Source organism: Triticum aestivum, chromosome 5B (genome assembly GCF_018294505.1).
Source record: "Triticum aestivum cultivar Chinese Spring chromosome 5B, IWGSC CS RefSeq v2.1, whole genome shotgun sequence".
NCBI lineage: Eukaryota > Viridiplantae > Streptophyta > Magnoliopsida > Poales > Poaceae > Triticum > Triticum aestivum.
In genome coordinates, this window is record NC_057807.1 from 324,246,989 (window position 1) to 324,264,781 (window position 17,793).

Sequence of the window (17,793 nt, forward strand, 5' to 3'; positions counted from 1 at the left end):
AGCCGTCAGGGCTGCTGCCGCCCCACGCGTCCCACAGCCATACACGACTAGATCGGCAGCGCGCCTTGGCGCGAGGATGCCGGTCCCAACGATCTGGCCAAGCAAGTAATGCTCAAGTTAGTAAGAAGTCAGGCTTAGCGTACGTATTCAAATAGGATAACAAACAAACATTCACATGTAATAGGGGCAAGACATCATCGATGGATACCAGAATGATATATAGTACAACACATCTCCATAGCGACCAGAACGATAGTAAACACATTTAAAGGATGCAAATGTTCATACATGGTAAATTGAAGGATGCAATGTCCATTCATGCAATGTTCGTACAAGGTAGATATTGAGTACAAAAGGATGGATAGACGCGCCAGGCCGTGTTCACAAAAGAAGAGGGAGATCACACTGTTGTTTACATGGTACATCACAAGAGCTAGTGGCATCATATATCATCGGGTACTTGCCAGAGTTAGAATAGGTGATTGGTGACGTCCATCGACGATCAAAGCCATGGCCGTGGTGTGAAGAAAGCAATTGGTGCAAACACCTCATGCTCTGTGCCTGAGACGACAAACGATTAGTAGATATGTATAATATATTTGGCAATAGAATGTGCAAGGCCTGCAAGCTCAAAAATAAGAATAACACGATAAGTAAAGAATCAACGGTGGCACAAGCTAATATGTGAATCGGTGGTATTTAGATCGTTTAATAGATTCATTAGGTGAGTATTCGACCAAATACAAATCAATGCCACAACTAAATCACAGTCAATAGATCTGGAGTATTCTATCTAAAATGGGTGTTCTAATGGACCATGAGGCTTTCACAACAATAGAACTGCAGCTACTACTGAAACCCGAACAATATTTTTGTACACGACCCAAAGAATAGTAAGATTTACTCACATGAATCCTAGATCGACATTACAGAAGTACGGAATTTATAAGTGACCGACAACTCATGTTTACCTTGTTCATTGGTGGCACCGTGGACTGGATTTTCCTTGTTCCTGTTGCCGGGGTGGCGTAGAAGAGCTCCCTCCGTGTGCTCTTGTTCGAGTACAACTGAGACATCAAGTTCAGAAAGGCAGTTCTATAGACCAGGATTAGGAGTACATTCCACAGGTTGAAATACCATTCATAATACACATAAGGCAAGAAGGACCATACATAATGATAGCAAGGCCTGTATACGAAAGACCAACATAACCAGGTAGCAATATACACCCTCTGTAAAGAAATATAAGAGCATTTAGATCACTACTTTAGTGATCTACACGCTCTTATATTTCTTTACGGAGAGAGTACATAGGTAAGTGTGCAATGCCCCATTGCTCCCCACGGCGAACAAATACATAAAGCTTACTGGCATGACTCGTTAACAATAAAATAATATCAAAAATCCTCCTTGAACTTTTCATGAACTAATAGCATCGCCAAACCATTGTTTATCCCAGAATATATACTGAGACGAATCCTACACACAAGTCAATTGTTATAACCAATGAATGGGAAATACTGGATACAACTGAGATGTTATTATTGATTAGTATGAGCAGGTTGGGCATAGCCATCATTTTTAAGAAGCCTGGAGAATTAGACATCGCCGGTAATCAAAACCAAATAGAATATTACACTTTATACAGAGTAACTGAAAGATAAATGAGCTTCTCCAAACGCATTTTGCTACACAAGCATCTTAAAAGTTTTGGTTTAACTTCTGACATGGCACCGGGCTAGCTATGCAGGAGAGATAGACGATGGACAACAGAGAATTTAGAGAAGCACATAACAAAAACTGCAACACAAGTTCTATCTAATGAGTACTGACAGATGTGAGCCTCTGAAACATTGTGGTGGCATTTCACCTTTATAACCAGACTATCATCATATAGTCATCATCATATTGTAAATATAAGGGAAGGGAAAGGAGTTTGCAACCTAGTACTCCCATTGTTAGGGAGCAAGAATGTGTGGAGGCATTGGGGCTTCAGTTATTCCTCTTTCATCTGCTCATGTGCCACATCTGCCGCATCCGCGAGCCGCAATACAGCTAGGCAGGCGCACATGGTTTGCACACCGTCGCCTTGCCGAGAAACCTAGAGGCGGACAGGAGAGCAAAATTAGGAAATGGTGGAACTTAAGATCCACATGGTAACAACAATCTGTCACCACTTGCATATTTATCATTTTTAGTGATTGTTTCAATAGAAACCTACATCCATAATTGTATCATTTTTAGTGATTGTTAACATGAACACTAAAATTTCAAATAAACCAAGCTACAACACTACATAAAGGTATACAAACTGAAAATAATAGTGTACCCTTTTGAACTTAAGGCAGTAGCGTGAATAGCTGGAGCTCAGGGTAAGGCAAGCATGATCAACTCCCTCAGAAAAAATCCCATTGTGTTCGTGTCATATGAGCAAACATAATCTAGTTTTCAGAGTTTACTGCATCTGCTTCCGCTGCAAATTAAGTCGCCAATGAGTAACACATCACTCTATGACGAATCATCAAGCACTGATGCCTTGCATAGCCATGAACTGGCATCGATGTCATCCTCGTCAAAATAGCATGAATAAATCAACATAGTGAGATGGAAGTATATTAAATTAAGAAAATATGTCACCATTATAAAAAATATCCAACTGCCTTGTTGTAATTGATCCTAGATAACCCAGACTACATGGATAATATACATGTGTAAGCGACCGCGGAGCTTTGACAGCCAATAATATTTTAGTGTCCTGCAATCAGGTCGTTTCTCCTCTACAGACAAAGTACGTTAGAAATTTTGGAATATATATTCACTAAACAAAATACTTTATAAAATAAGACAATCTACAGTAATAATTCGAGACTATAAGCCTTGCTATACAGCCCTACAATTTAGTGAGTATTGCATACATGTCATTCTTTCTTGGATCAATCTCATAAAAAAATACAAATACAAAGTAGAGAATGACAATCAATTTATTACTCTAATCTGCTGAGACAGGACCAGCCTACCCCACATATGGACGCAATGATCAACGGCCAGACTGCCCAAACGCACCGTTACTTCAACAGAACCATCTCACTTCTCAAGCTCATCGTCTCCTACTGTCGAATGCCAAGATGTCTGTCTGCCTATTTGGTATTGGAGTTGCAGGGAGTGCCTAACTTTTATGTATCTAGCTTGCTTCACTTTTCTTCAGATTCTAGCTCACAACTAAGTAATCTAATGCAGAAAGTTGATTAGTGTGTTATCTCAGCTCATATGATTTTCATAACCACACTTTTGCATAATGCTACATTTTTGGAATACTGCATGAGATGATTCTTTTGAAGATGCCGGGCACACGGAGCACCTCTGCCTTGCCATGGTGCTAAAAAACTGCCGATGGTGCTCTAATCTGCAACACCTCACTACTAACTTTGGAAACGATGGCTCTACTCCTCTACCTAGAAAAAATCTTCCTAATTAAAATCCCAATCCAGATAAAAAAGGAATATCGTTCTGGATTTGGGACGAAGGAAGGGTTCTTGGATCCAGGAGAACAAAAGGCGGACGAACCACATGTGTTCATTTAGCTGATGAGAAGATGAGATAAAGTGAGCAGTACCTACTGAGCGGAAGCGCGGCGGCCATCTGGACGATGCTCGCTTATGGACGCCGGTTCCACCAGCTGTGCCGCCAAGTCATGGTGGTATCGGCCGCTCAACTTCAAGGTCGGGGTAGGGGGGCAAGCTTGTTGCCATGGCGCTGGTCTGGGTCGCTAGGAAGTGTAAAGGAAAAGGTTAAAACCCTTGAAATTTATCCACTGAAAATTAATATACATACATACAACAGGGAGTTAAAGTCCAAAAAAGTGAACAAAAAAGATGTAATCAAAAAATGCATAGTTGAACAGTTTCTAAAACCTCTAGCAGTTGATTTGTTCGGCCATATGAAAATACATGTCAGTACGAAAGCAGTTTTAGACGATATCCGCTATAGATTAAAAAGGAGACGTGCTTAGTTGAAGCATCAGCCTAATATTTAAAGACCCTTTTCATCTAGATAAACCTGCAAATATACATCAGACCAAAGATTCTCAAAAAAGTAAGATCTACTAAGCAACTTTGTGGAGATGAGATGAGATTAAACATTCATTAGCAGTAGTATTCCAAGATCTGTTGTGCCTGCAAGTATATATTCGCCTATTAATCCATCTCTTGTGAATAAATGGTATTTTACGCTTAACACTGTCACAACACGCACAAAGTAAAGATGTATTCCGGCAAACGCATACAGTCAGCAGCAAAAAATAATTCCAACTGAAACTCACATCGGGAGGAGGTGTGCCGATCTTAGGCACCTGACGCTGGAGCCTGCTCCTCCTTCCTTCCTTGCTTTGGTGAGGTCGTGGACGCCAGCGCCAGCCGCCGCCTCTAGAGAAGGGGCGACAGGGACGGAGGCGGCAGCGTGAGGACGGGGATAAGATGCGCAAGGAGAAGAACGGGTGAGAGGGAGAGACACCTTGCCTTGGGATGAAGATGTGGTCGTCCACATTTACAGCCGTTTGCACCCATCGCCGGTGGCACATTCTTGTATAATATTTTTTATGCACAGCTAGTATAACCAAAGCAACAGATAGTGTTGGAAATCAGAAGCATTCCCTCTGTAGTCTGTACTGATAACCAGATCAACATATGGATAGAGCCTAATTTTAGCTGAATCCACACTTCATTTGCCCCCAAATCCCCCTTGGCAACTTCATTCTATCATATCAATCACCAACCTAAGAGAACAAAAAAGCAGAATCTGGTCACATACATTCGTAAGCATCCTTCATCAGGTATGCAGAGCGGCCAAGCAAGTGCATTAGCAGCCAATTTAGCTGATATAATCAATCAAAGCAGCAGATATCACGCCGACCAATCGGAAGCATTTGCTTGGTGTGCCAGTAACCAAAAAGCATGCTAAGGAAGGGAGCATGACTCAGCCAAACCAGCGCCTCACTCGCTCCCCAATTTCACCGATCTAGCTTTAATCGTGTCCGCTGGACTCGCCAGACCACGAATCTAATTAGAGGCTAAAAATAGCAGAATCTGCAGCCGCGCCCCCAAATCCTCCCGCCCTGGGCAGAGGCAGAGCATGGCCTGGGGGCGAAGATTCAGGGGAGGCGATGGTGGTACGGGGAGCGGGGGGTGGGGTTGGTTTGTCGGTTACCGAGGAAGAGGACGCGCTGGTCGGCGAAGTCGTGGTAGTCCTTGTCCTGCGGGATGGCGGGCGTGACGAGCATGAGCACCACGAAGATGGCCGCCGCCGCCGCCCACGCCACCCACTTCTTCCTCCACCACTCGCCGTCCATCGCCGCCGCCCGCCGCCCTCCAAGCTTCTCTGCTCTCCCCTTCTCCTCCCCCTCGAAATCTTTCCCTCTCCGGATGCAGTCGAAATCTTTCCCCAAGGCCGGGCAGCGGCGGGGAAGGAGGCAGGGGCGGCGGCGCTAGGGGCGAGAGGAAGAGGAGAAGGAGGTCGGGCGGCGACGGGGAAGTAGGGCGGCGGCGCTAGGGGAGAGTGGAAGAGGAGAGGGAGGCGCGGGTGCGAGAGGAGGAGGGAGGGCGCGGGTGCGGGAGGAGGAGGAGGCTGCTAGGTCATCTCCACGCAAGCCATCAGCTTTTATACGCCTCTAGGTGAAATGACGAAAATGCCCCCGGCGGGGCAGGCTATTTACGCGCGGTGGCACGGTCGAGGTGAAACTATTCATTCCAGCAGTAACTTTTTTTTATCCGACGGACGAGGTCGTTCCAGGGGTCGATCCGACGGCCCAGATTGCATCAAGCAGCCCAATCCAACGGTCAGGAACCCCAAATCGCTGAGGAGCCGGAAAGAAAGCTTCTATTCTTATCTCTGGATATGGACTCAAGCGGCCACACATCTAGATCGGCCGTGTTGTACACTTGTCGACCCGACGCAGTTTCGAGATACTCCATCCAGGACATCCCGTGTCCATAATCACCTTACCCGCCATCAGTTTGGACATTGTCGGATAAATCACCAGGTGCAATTGTTCTAGTTATTCACATTGTGCAAATTAATAATATTTCAAAGAGTATTTTCTACTCGTCGATGATTGTTCGTACTGCAGGTTTTGCGGTCTGGTCTACCTTGAGGCCGTCGTCTTAGGGCGATCCGATATGCCGTCGTTTTCCCGCACTCATCTTTTCGTAACCCGGGCGACCCTACGAATTCGGATTTTGTCACCTCGTCACAACGATGCCTTGTGACACGTCTATGTGTTTCTATAAAAATGAGGTTTTGAATATGAGGTGTGTGGTTCCTCGAGCGGGGGCAGGCCAGCGTTGTCCATGGACGTTATGAAGGGGAATGTGCTACGCAGCAAAATCTTAGCGCATGAACATGCCCATGATCACTATGGAGTTTTACAGGTAATGATGGTCTCATCAACAATCAGCACAACAGAAGACAAAAAAAATAGTTGGTGATGCTCACCGATTCCCATAGCTTGGTTATACTCTCAGCCGCGAGAAATTTCTCCAGAATCCAACTGATCTTGTGTTGAAGGAGATGACACTTCTGAGGTATCCACGCGTACCGAACTAGCAATATCGTAACATTTTGTGGAACCAACACGAATAATCGATGGACGAAATAGAAGGAGAATTAGCCCAGTAGCGATCCGATCTAGACTAGATCTAAACCAAAAATAGAGGGGCACAGAAGCAAGAGGGCAGCCGTGGGAGGCTTTGGTGTGTCTCCTAGTGCGCCCCTGTCCACCGATATATAGGTGGCTAGGAGGCTTGGGTCGACCGATCCTTGTAGGAGTCCCTCCTCCTTACACGGGACAATCCTAGTCCAACTAGGACTCCCTTTTGATTTGCCTACTCCCAAATAAATAAGGTAGCTGCCGCCTTGCCCCCATGGCAATAGGGAGCCCCCCTAGGAACCTTCTGTATTGTTCGGGAAGCTTACATCACCTTTCTGAACATACGGGGATCTTTCAGGACGCTCACGGGTATTACCGTTACATTCTTGGGGACCTCCATGAACACTTTTTGAGATGATCTGTAACACTTTAGAAGCCCTTTTCTCTCATTCTCCTAATCTCATAGTACTTCTACATACCACTAGTCCTTGAGCATGTGACCTGCAAGTTCGAGAATAAGTGGACATGTTTGGGATACCATCTAGTCAATAATTATTAGCAGGATGTAGACACCCATAATAATTTTCACATATCAACAAAGATCATTACCGAGCGAACCTTGTGTTATTTTATACAATCCCCTTTCCGTCGCAATACGTTACAAAACTCTAGGGGAGATTTTTATGGCATCCCCGTGATCAATACCTTGATCATTATGCCTAGTTATCCTCGTTACCGATTTGTACTTTGTTCTCATTTTCGTATTCTGGTATCCCCGTAAGTAACACCTTAGTCACTATGTCTGGCGTGACTATGTTGGACACCATAATACCGGATGGGTGCAGAGTGTATCTATCCATCTTCAAAAGGGCAAATCTTAGACTTGAACTATATCGCGTTGTGAGTCCGTGATATGTCTCGAATATATATATAATTTTGGTTCATGGTACATCATTATCAATTACATACACCTTAGACATATTTTTTTATTGAACTAACATATTAATCTAGTGCCCAGTGCCAGTTCCTGTTTTTGTATTTCAAGAAAACACCACAAAAAATGTCAAGAGAAAAATCAAGCAAAAATATGTCTGGAAGTTTCATGACGGAACTGGACCGCCAAGACTTCACCCCTGCGGGCCCCATAGGGTGTAGGCGCCTTCTTGAGGTGCCCACCTTACATGGCTCCTACACAATATGGGGCCCACTTCTGCGATCGAGAGCTCTCGATAGCACCACCATTTCGGCCTTTGAGTCGTCAATTTCATGGCCGACGATGGATCTTTGGCGCTGGCGAGGGTGGCCAGGGGTGTGGCAGGGGTGGGCTTTTCCATTCTGACGATCATTGGTCAGTGGACGGTCGGCGGGGTTTGGCCAAAAAGCTGAGGCGGGCTGGAAGCAGTGGGGCTCAACCTTATTTTTCATGAGAATGGCCGTGGCTGGAGGAAGGTTTTAGGGGGAAAACATATTTATGGAAGTAATAAACTTTATAAGATTGTAAGTGATCTGCAATGGGTAGAAGACGCGGCTACTGCGGAGACTCGAGCTTTGAAGGATGGCCTGATTTTGGCGTGCACCATTGGCTGCCATAACGTGATTTCTTGAGGCTGATTGTATGGAGGTGATCGACGTAATGCTCGCTAGGACAGGCAACGACCATCTATGAAGAATGTTCTTTCCTTAGTCGAAATTGTTCTTCTATTACTTTTAATCATTGTCCTAGAGAGGCCAATATGGCGACAGGCGTTTTAGCTAGCAAGGCGCAGTGTGATCGATCCATTGTTTGGCAATCGGAGCCTTCAGATTTTTTTGTCGATGTTTTGGCAAACGATGCATCCATATTTGAGCATGAAATATAAAACTCCGTGACGACGTATTACCATAAAAAATAAGGGAGACCTGCTAGATGACGCTTAATCCCTAAAATATTCCCCTCAAATAACTTTTTAATGAAATATACGAGTTAAATAAAAACGGTAATGATAACTCCCGAATGTTCGGGAGTTAAGCATGGCAACCCGAACGGGTTTAGATGACAAATTTAGTTTGCGTGAGATTAGGAAAATATGGTAATTTTCTGACAAAAATGAAAAAGGACAAAGTTGCCATCTTTTGTCAACAAGTTGGCATGTAAAATCATTGGGGATGAAATGCTCAAAATCCGAACGTTCGGGAGTTATTGGTTTTCAATAAAAATTCCGAGGGAAGGGTTAGAGATGCTCTCACTGAGCTACCAACATCCGGATCCCCTGCCTGCCGATCTGCCTCGCCGACGACTGAGCTCTCCGTCGGTCAGCCACGACGCAGCCGGCCTCGTGCCATACCGCCGTCTCGGCTACCATGCCAGGCTCACCTCCGGCGCAGGCTCTCCCTCCAGCACCCAAACCCAGAGCCAAGCGCCACCTCCTTCTCCTCCTCACGGCGCCGTCCCTCCTCGCCCTCGTCCTCGCCGTGCTCTTCGCCACCTCCAGCAACCCGCTGCCACGCCTCGTTCATCTGCTCCTCAGAACGAGGTCTTCCCTTCTCAGCCCGCCGGAGCCAGTCCCCACGGCCGATACCTCGTCGGACGCGGGACGCCCACCATGTGTTCTATGGATGGCCCCTTTCGCCTCCGGCGGCGGCTACTGCTCCGAGGCCTGGTCCTACGTCGCCTCGCTTGACGAGAATGTCACTGCCGGCGTCGGTGCGAACTTCACTCTCTCAATCGCGCACCACGGCGACCTCGAGTCGCCGGAGTTCTGGCAGGGCTTGCCCGAGCAGTCCAAGAACTTGGCGTACAGGCTCGCCACTGCGCAGTGTGAGCTCTCTCGGGCCGTCGTTGTGTGCCACAGCGAGCCTGGCGCGTGGTACCCGCCGATGTACGAGTCTCTGCCTTGCCCGCCTACTGGGTACGACGAGCCGGCGTTCGTCATTGGCCGGACGATGTTCGAGACTGACCGTGTCTCGCCGGAGCATGTCAGACGCTGTAACCAGATGGATGCTGTCTGGGTACCGACAGATTTCCACGTCTCCACATTCGTGAAGAGCGGGGTCCATCCCTCCAAGGTCGTCAAGGTAGTGCAGGCCGTCGATGTCACGTTCTTTGATCCGGCCAAGCACGCCGCCTTTCCTCTTCCGATTGGTTTCTCTGTCATGGCGTCTGATGATTCTACACAGAATACTGATAGCTCCAAAGGCAAAGGTTTTGTGTTTCTTAGCATGTTCAAATGGGAGCAGAGGAAGGGCTGGGATGTGCTTCTGACAGCCTTCCTGCAGGAGTTCTCTGGAGCTGATGATGTTGTACTCTACCTACTGACCAATGCCTACCACTCTGACACAGATTTTGGAGGGAAAATCCACAGATTTGTGAACAACTCCAGCATTGAGGAGCCAGTGCTAGGATGGGCACAAGTCCGGGTGGTTGATGAGCATGTCCCACAGTCTGACCTTCCAAGGTTGTACAGGGCTGCAGATGCATTTGTACTACCTTCCCGTGGCGAGGGGTGGGGCAGGCCGGTGGTCGAAGCCATGGCCATGGAACTGCCAGTGATTGTGACGAATTGGTCAGGCCCAACGGAGTACCTGACTCAAGAGAATGGATACCCACTGGAAGTGGACAGGCTGACTGAGGTCACAGAAGGGCCATTCAAGGGTCATTTCTGCGCTGAGCCATCAGTTGATCATCTGAGAGCTTTGATGAGGCGCGTCTTTGGTGATCAGGAGGAGGCAAGGAGAAAAGGGAGGAAGGCAAGGGAAGACATGGTTGAGAGGTTTTTGCCAGAGGTTGTGGCAAGGATTGTTGCTGATCAGATTCAACAGGTGGTTGTCAGTACTCAGTAGATGGGTAGCCCAAATCTTATCACAAATTTCCGAGGAAAGTAGATATCATACACCAAACATATGATGTAGGTATGGTAAGCTCGTTAGTCATTTGCTGCTTTGTAGGAGTTATTTGTAGTAGTTTCTGCAATGGTGGGGATAATTGGTGGCTGTTGTTCATGTGCCTTTATGCCATCATGATTTGAACGGTTCCCAAGCATGTTATGGACTTATTGCTTCATACTGTTAGTTTTTTAATGAACTTGACATTTCCTGTTAAAAGAACAAACTATTCAATCTGACCATTCAGCCCATGCCCTTGCATGGTATTTCCACCTTCCATTTTTGTTAGTACATTCAAGGTTGCTTAGGTTGGTCTCTACAAAATAGACCATGGTACATTTAAATTCTGTTCATCACTTTTCATATCTACAAGGAGCATTCAGTTATATCAAAAATGAAAATCTAGCCAATTAAAGTTCAGCCATCTTACCTGGGCCAACAAAAGATCTCAATACCCCTTTCAAAAAAATGGAGCAGTGACAATGGTTCATCAGAAATCATCAACAGAAGAAGAATTCATGGAAGATGTTGATGCATAAGGAGTGGTTTTCAATCCAGCCAGTTAAGTTATCTTTCGTTGTTGCATCAGTCAAAGAAACAATAGAAGAGGTGTCAGTATGGCACTTGATCAACCTTGTTTCTTTCTTTCTATGTTGTAGCATGTAGCATGCTTTTTATTGTACCTTTTGCGTGACAAATTGTGTTGTTAAAACTTGAGCTTATAGTCAGGTTGTAGATACTAATTTACTTTTCCAGCACAACACAGTTCTTGCAAAGTTTAAATTCAATCCTTGTATCAAGTTCAGTTATAGCCTTGCCGTTTGAATCAAAACATAAAAAATAAGACATGGCCGACTGTTTGGGTTGCCAAGTCTGAATTGCCCGCAACTGTGTAATTGAGTTACTGTGATACAAAAAGGAATAGTCAATTGCGATGCTTTTTATATCATGCAAAACAAAGCAACGGAGTTTGTTACCTGTGTCGCACCATGTTAGAATTGCTACACCTTTTTATGAGGATTCACAGATGTGCACTGCACCGTTCCTTTCGGCTATACAGTTCAGCCGAGCAAACGCACAGAAAAACATATTCTTCCAGTTAATTTCATACTAACTCGGTAACTTAATTTAAGACTTTTTTGATTCCCAGAGGGAGTATTGTTTTAATGGTTTTATATTATGTTTTTCCTTGCTAGGATGCAGACACTATAACTATTTTATTACATATGTGAAATACCTCAGTCAATGCATTTTCTCTGACAAAATCCTAGTTTCCATGAATCAAACTGTATAATTTGCTTGGTGCATAAACAAATCAACTGATTTATGCATTTGGTTGATTTGTTGGTGCGATGCTAGATTTCATCCTATCCTTCGTTTTTTCTATTACATCCACCTTCGATAAATGTCCAGTGTCTGGAAGCGGATATTCATTTGGGTTTGACCTTATTACCCTAAAAGATTGAAGCGAAGCAGAGGATCTCCAGCTCATGGTCAGCATGGTCATTTGAGTTTGACCTTACATGCTCGCGTGTGTTCTGATGCGAATATTACGGACCATATGTTGCAGTGTCGTGTTTTTTGCGGCGTCCCAAGTGTTCTAGTCGGTGATTTGTTGCACTGTTGTGTTTGAAATGCTGCAACATGTGTGGCATAATAACGTGAGAAAAAGAAGATGTTTTTTAAAAGGATTTCCTGCTGCAACGATCAGATGGTTCTGAATGGTGCCCCCAGGCCGGATCCAATGGCCAGGGAGGCGGTTGGTGTTGTCCCTCCCCTGCCTTTGAAAATGAGTCAATTACGTTGGTGGTGCTAGAACTTGGCACAAACGATCACTTTGGTGTTAGAAATTGCGGTATACAATGAAGCGGTGCAAAAACTTGGCTCACACCTGCAAATACAGTGCTAACTGGGTTGGTATACGGAATCTGTGGTGACTAGACGTGCGGGTCCTGTTGTCAGCCACTGGACCTAGGAGGGCGGGCGTGTGGCCTTATATTTTTTGAACCCCCCCCCCCCCCCCCCCCCGGAATATATCTTTTTACAAAAAAGGTACATATCGACATGTCATTTTACAACTCTAACCAGCAGGCCCGCTGGTTAAAATTAACAGGAAAAACGGGAGACCAGGACTAGAACACGCAACCAAGGATACAGAGCAAACCTGTACAACCAGTATGCTGTGGCGGTCACGACGATCTCAATGGATAACTATGCTATATGTATCCTATTTAGCAACATGAATTTAACAGGTACGCATCTGAAGTTTAAATGGGCTGCAGATATTGCGACCAATTTTGCACGCGCTGTTTTTATAGATATATTTATAAAAAGTTATCAAAATTATGTTTAAATGTATGTGTACTATAAATTTTATACAAACAAACCATGATTACTAAATAAAAACATTTAAATATACACCCATGTACTATATAAAATGTTTAGATAATACAGAAATTTAAAATGTATATTAAATAAAAATGTTCATGTGTTATTTTCAAAACATTGGTATATTTATTTTAAAAACTGCCAAGCATACAAACGACATACCTTATTTTTAAAACTTGTTCGTGTATTATTCCAATACACACTGGCATATTGAAAATATTTATGAATTGTAAAAATGTACAAATTTTTAAAATGATACAATTTATTTTGAAATTACATTTATAAATATTGTTTTTATTATACAACCATTTCAATAATTATAAGAACAATTGTATAGTTCAACTTTTATAATTAGAAATATTCATAATTTTCATTTTAAACTTTTGATATGTATATTCAATCATGTATAATATTCAAAATATATGCTGTTTTCGAATATAAGTCATGAGTAAAAAAATATAGACATGTGAGTAATTATAGATATTAAGTAAATGTTTATATTCATCATTTTAAAATTTAAATATAAGCCATGAGTGTATACTTCTTTTGTATACATTAAACATTGTATCTAAGATACATTTTAATATCCGTATTAACTAAATATTTTATATATACATGGGTATATATTTCATTGTTTTTATTTACATAGTATTGATAACATAATTTTTATGATGTACATTTTAAAATATCTTATAAATATAGCTTGTGCAAAATGTGCTGCAATATCTGCAGCCCATTTAAGCTCCATAAGCGTCATTGCTAAATATTTACTCCGTCGTTATCATTGTTTACTAATTAAGTCTATCCCTAAAAAAACAACTAATCAACGTGTAGGGTGGAGTGGTTAGCCGGTTGTTTTGCTATCCTGTGGTCGCGAGTTAAAACCTGCCCTAAATCTTTTTCTGTTAATACTGACAGGCTGGACTGGGCGTAGAGAAGTAAAATGCCACATCCATAATCTTTTTGTCAAAATTATATATTTTTTAGTGGGGTTTCAGAAAAAAAACATTCTTTCTGGTTCACTGGCTGACAGCGGACCCCCACACGCCTAGTCAACACAGATTATGTATACAAAACAGGATATGCATTGTATTTGCACGTCTAAATCAAGTTTTTCCATCACTTTGATGTACATCACAACTTTTAGCACCAAAGTGACTATTTACCTTAAGTTCTAGCATCACCGGTGTAATTGACTCTTTGAAAATCATCGGTAGCTCGTGACCTGCAGCGCGCCACGTCTACGGTTTCTTCCTCGAGCATTTCATTCCACTGCCTTGTCGACGCCGACAGGCAGGGCCGCCCGCACGATGCCTCCCCTCCTCCGCTCCCCCGCGCCGCCGTCCGCCGGTGTCTTCTGCCGGCGGCGGAAAAGAATGCGTGCGCGTGCATCGTGGCAGGAGCTGGCGGGCGTGCTGGTGTTCTCCGCCGTCCCCTTCACCGCCGTCAAGGCCATCGCCAACAGCCCCCTCGGCGCCAGCCTCCGCCGCCGCCTCGAGTCCAGGAAGGCCTCCGCCGCCGCCGAGGCAGACGCCCTCCGCGCCGCCGCCCGCGAGGCCCGCAGCTCCAGGCAGGCACTCTCCCCTTCCTTACAAAAGCAAAGCCGTTACGTGTACGTCTGCGAATGAACTGACCTCCCGTTTTGTTTGGGGAACTTATCTTTGATGAAGCTTTTGGTACGGGGGAGCTCGGCCGCGGTGGCTCGGTCCTCTCCGGTACGACTACCCGGAGCACCTGGTCGGAGAGTTCCCGGGCGATTACGGCTTCGATATAGCAGGTCTGGGCCGGGACCCCGTTGCTTTCGCCAACTACTTCAAGTATGTCACCCACTGCCCAATGGTTGTTCTTCTTAATACTTTTCAATCACAGCACAACTACGTTGCATTTTTATATGCCTTGCAAGTTACAGCTGAATCAGTTTATAGTTTATGAGCACTAGTGATGAATAGTTACTGTTTAGTGCCTGATTGTATTTTGCAGATCAACTAACTGTGCCTGCTCTTCCAATAGTAGTTATTAGGCACTTAGGGGGCATATGAGCAAATCTCCGAACACTACTGCTCATAAACTGGGGATTTGATCATGTGCCCCGTTTTACTTTGGCAATTGATAATATGCTTTTACTTCGTTTTTGATAATATATGCCCCGTTTTACTTTACTGTCTTGATGATATGCCAGGTAACCTGTATTTCAGCTTTCTTTAGGCCTATCACTAGTTTTGTGTATTCAGATAACTGTCTTGCTTCAAGCCTTTTATTTTCCTAGTTTTGTGGGAGACTGCTCCGTGTTGAGTTGAATGGTGACAGTATGCTTTGGCGGTACTGAATTTGGTATACGAGTGATCAGATGAAAGTAAAACATGTTTTTTTTTGGAAAAGGGGACAGAGCCTCCGGCCTCTGCATCAAATCGATGCATGCAGCCATCGAGAGGAAAAGGCTAGTTCTAATCTTGATGTTTAGACCTTGGCCAGTGAGTGGAAACAATGGCTTAAACTGAAAAATAAAATCATATACTTGCTCTGATCATGCCCTGGTCTTTAATAACTTCAAAACATAAATAAGTATCAAACACCGGATATTATTGACCAAGGGTAGTGGCAGAAAAAATATAAATGACCGAGATGCAAAGGGAAAAAACAAAATTATGTTTGCTTTATCTGTAAAGCGGGACGAAAGCCTTTTTCGGTAAAAACAAAATTATGTCGTGCAATCTTATGCCCTCTTCTTACATACGGATTACCAGGCAATACCTTCTGTGCTTCTCGCAGCAAACGTTATGCCCTAAGCTTACCGAAAAAGGCTTTCGCCCCGCTTTATATTATAAAGCCAACCGCACAACAAGCATCCAACAAGGTCCAACACAGATACACGCACACACACACGGAAGTCCACAGGAACATAAAGTAGTTGGAAGGGTCAATGCTGAGGGCACAGCACAACAAGCCCTAAACACAAAACACACACGCCACAGAGCTGCCCTAAGCTTAGAAGCTTCTTTGGGGTAACTAAAAAATATTTATGTTGTATATTTCTGATTTATATTACACTAATGAGATTGTATGAGGAGATCATTGAAAGTTTTTCCTACGAGAGTAACTGTGTCATTTCAGATGCAATACTGAACATGTACCTTCGTACTCCATCCTGCTCATGTTCTCCTTGTATACTAAAATGGAGGTCCTTACCACAGAAGGTGCATAGTAGGCTTATTTGCGATGAATGATAATAGGTTTGCTCGAGTGACATTCAAGTCTCCTCTTTCCAGTTAAACTGTTCTGTATATTTCAATGATAACATTTTTATTTTTGTGAAGCTGAACCACTAGTATCTTATCTCACCAACAATCTTCATTGCAGCTTTGAGATTTTACATTGTCGATGGGCCATGCTTGCTGCTCTTGGTGTTGTTGTTCCTGAGCTGTTAGATCTATTTGGGATAGTGCATTTTGTGGAGCCTGTGTGGTGGAAAGTTGGTTATGCAAAACTTCAGGTGAAATATCAATATGAACCATGTCTGAGTTCATTTAGCACACAATGACTGTTCCTGCAATAGACCTGAAGAAGATATGTGTATCTAAAGAGCTCTCAAGATTGTAGATTTGTAGTTCCTGTCATGCTACAACCACAGTGTATCTTTTTGTTCAGCATCTGAAAACTGGTTCTTAGCTAACTCTAATGGAGGCATAGAGTATCTTCATTTTTGTACAATACAAATTATGTAAATTTGGCTTTAGCTAACGTGTTGGTTTCACAGGGCGATACTCTTGATTACCTTGGGATTCCTGGGTTCCGAATTGCTGGTGGTCAAGGCATCATCGTCATCGCTATCTGTCAAGTCCTTTTGATGGTAATAAAAATGCTATGTGTATCATGTTTCGGTCCCATACTTTTCGAGTAATTGATGTAAGTCCAAACATTCATGTCTTGTGTGTTTTCTTTGTAGCAAACACTTTAGAATTGTAAGCAACTCTCCACATATAATTCTTTAACCTCACAAGATTATTCTCTTGGTACAGCATTCCCTTGTCATTTCATACTTCTAATGGTTGCATACCACATTAGACAAATATCTCCATGTCATTATTTGCCAGGTTGGGCCAGAATATGCGAGATACTGTGGGATCGAGGCGCTAGAACCCTTGGGAATATATCTTCCTGGGGACATAAACTACCCAGGTGGAGCACTGTTCGATCCCTTGGGGCTGTCCAAAGACCCTGTTGCGTTCGAAGAACTCAAGGTGAAGGAGATCAAGAATGGTCGTCTCGCAATGGTTGCATGGATCGGATTCTACGCCCAGGCTGCTGTAACCGGCAAGGGCCCTGTGCAGAACCTCGTCGAGCACTTGTCGGATCCACTCCGCAACAACGTTTTATCCCATTTTCTTTGAGGCATTCTAACTGCTTATGTACCGCGTTTACATTGATCAGTTTGTTTTTACTAGGAAATTAATATAGTTTTAGCAAATAGGTTACTGCGTAACATGGCTATAAGATTGTTGTACAGTTGTGGAGTTATGGTGTTGTTCAGCAGAAATTGTGGGTGCCCCAAAATTACTGAAAATGGGATTACATTGATCAGTTTGTTGTTACTAGGAAATTAATATAGTTTTAGCAAATACTCCCTCCGTCTCATAATATAAGAGCGTTTTTGACACTACACTAGTGTAAAAAATGTTCTTATATTATGGGACGGAGGGAGTAGGTTACTGCGTTACATGGCTATAAGACAGTTGTACAGTTGTGGAGTTATGGTGTTGTTCGGCAGAAATTGTGGGTGCCCCAAAATTACTGAAACGAAATTGCTCCACTTACTGAAAATGGGAGTTGTGGGCCTTGTGGTAACTAAAAGCAGGCGAGGAGTAGATACTTTGCTGGGAAGTTTTGACATGCAGATGCAGTAGAAG

General features: G+C 43.9%; 2 protein-coding genes and 1 long non-coding RNA gene across 6 annotated transcripts; 2 read left to right on the top strand and 1 right to left on the bottom strand.

Moving 5' to 3' along the window:
- Positions 1-264: 264 nt before the first annotated feature.
- LOC123111644 (uncharacterized) lies at positions 265-5,637 on the bottom strand. Of its 4 annotated transcripts, none has more exons than XR_006454609.1 (7): positions 5,203-5,637; positions 4,510-4,771; positions 4,319-4,421; positions 3,618-3,766; positions 2,330-2,473; positions 972-2,101; positions 265-561 (listed from the first exon to the last, which is right to left on the bottom strand). It is a non-coding gene; the product is annotated as an uncharacterized lncRNA (long non-coding RNA). The 4 variants fall into 4 exon arrangements; XR_006454607.1 differs by having other exon boundaries at positions 3,614-3,766; XR_006454608.1 differs by having other exon boundaries at positions 2,330-2,551; positions 3,614-3,766.
- A 3,204-nt stretch (positions 5,638-8,841) lies between these two features.
- LOC123111645 (uncharacterized) lies at positions 8,842-10,700 on the top strand. The gene has a single exon (XM_044532472.1). The coding sequence runs from the start codon at positions 8,981-8,983 to the stop codon at positions 10,457-10,459; it is 1,479 nt and encodes a 492-aa protein (XP_044388407.1). The 5' UTR covers positions 8,842-8,980; the 3' UTR covers positions 10,460-10,700.
- A 3,407-nt stretch (positions 10,701-14,107) lies between these two features.
- Positions 14,108-17,467, top strand: LOC123111646 (chlorophyll a-b binding protein 7, chloroplastic). Its single transcript, XM_044532473.1, has 5 exons — positions 14,108-14,459; positions 14,560-14,706; positions 16,247-16,379; positions 16,644-16,736; positions 16,981-17,467. Exons 1-5 carry the CDS (start codon positions 14,200-14,202, stop codon positions 17,275-17,277), a joined length of 930 nt encoding a protein of 309 aa, XP_044388408.1. The 5' UTR covers positions 14,108-14,199; the 3' UTR covers positions 17,278-17,467.
- Positions 17,468-17,793: the final 326 nt, after the last annotated feature.

Excerpts from the sequence above, each read along its gene's own strand:
- LOC123111645 (XM_044532472.1), top strand. The coding sequence starts at position 8,981 with ATGCCAGGCTCACCTCCGGCGCAGGCTCTCCCTCCAGCACCCAAACCC.
- LOC123111646 (XM_044532473.1), top strand. The coding sequence starts at position 14,200 with ATGCCTCCCCTCCTCCGCTCCCCCGCGCCGCCGTCCGCCGGTGTCTTC. Across the intron at positions 14,707-16,246 it reads GCTTTCGCCAACTACTTCAA|CTTTGAGATTTTACATTGTC; the intron begins GTATGTCACCCA and ends TCTTCATTGCAG. Across the intron at positions 16,380-16,643 it reads TTGGTTATGCAAAACTTCAG|GGCGATACTCTTGATTACCT; the intron begins GTGAAATATCAA and ends TTGGTTTCACAG.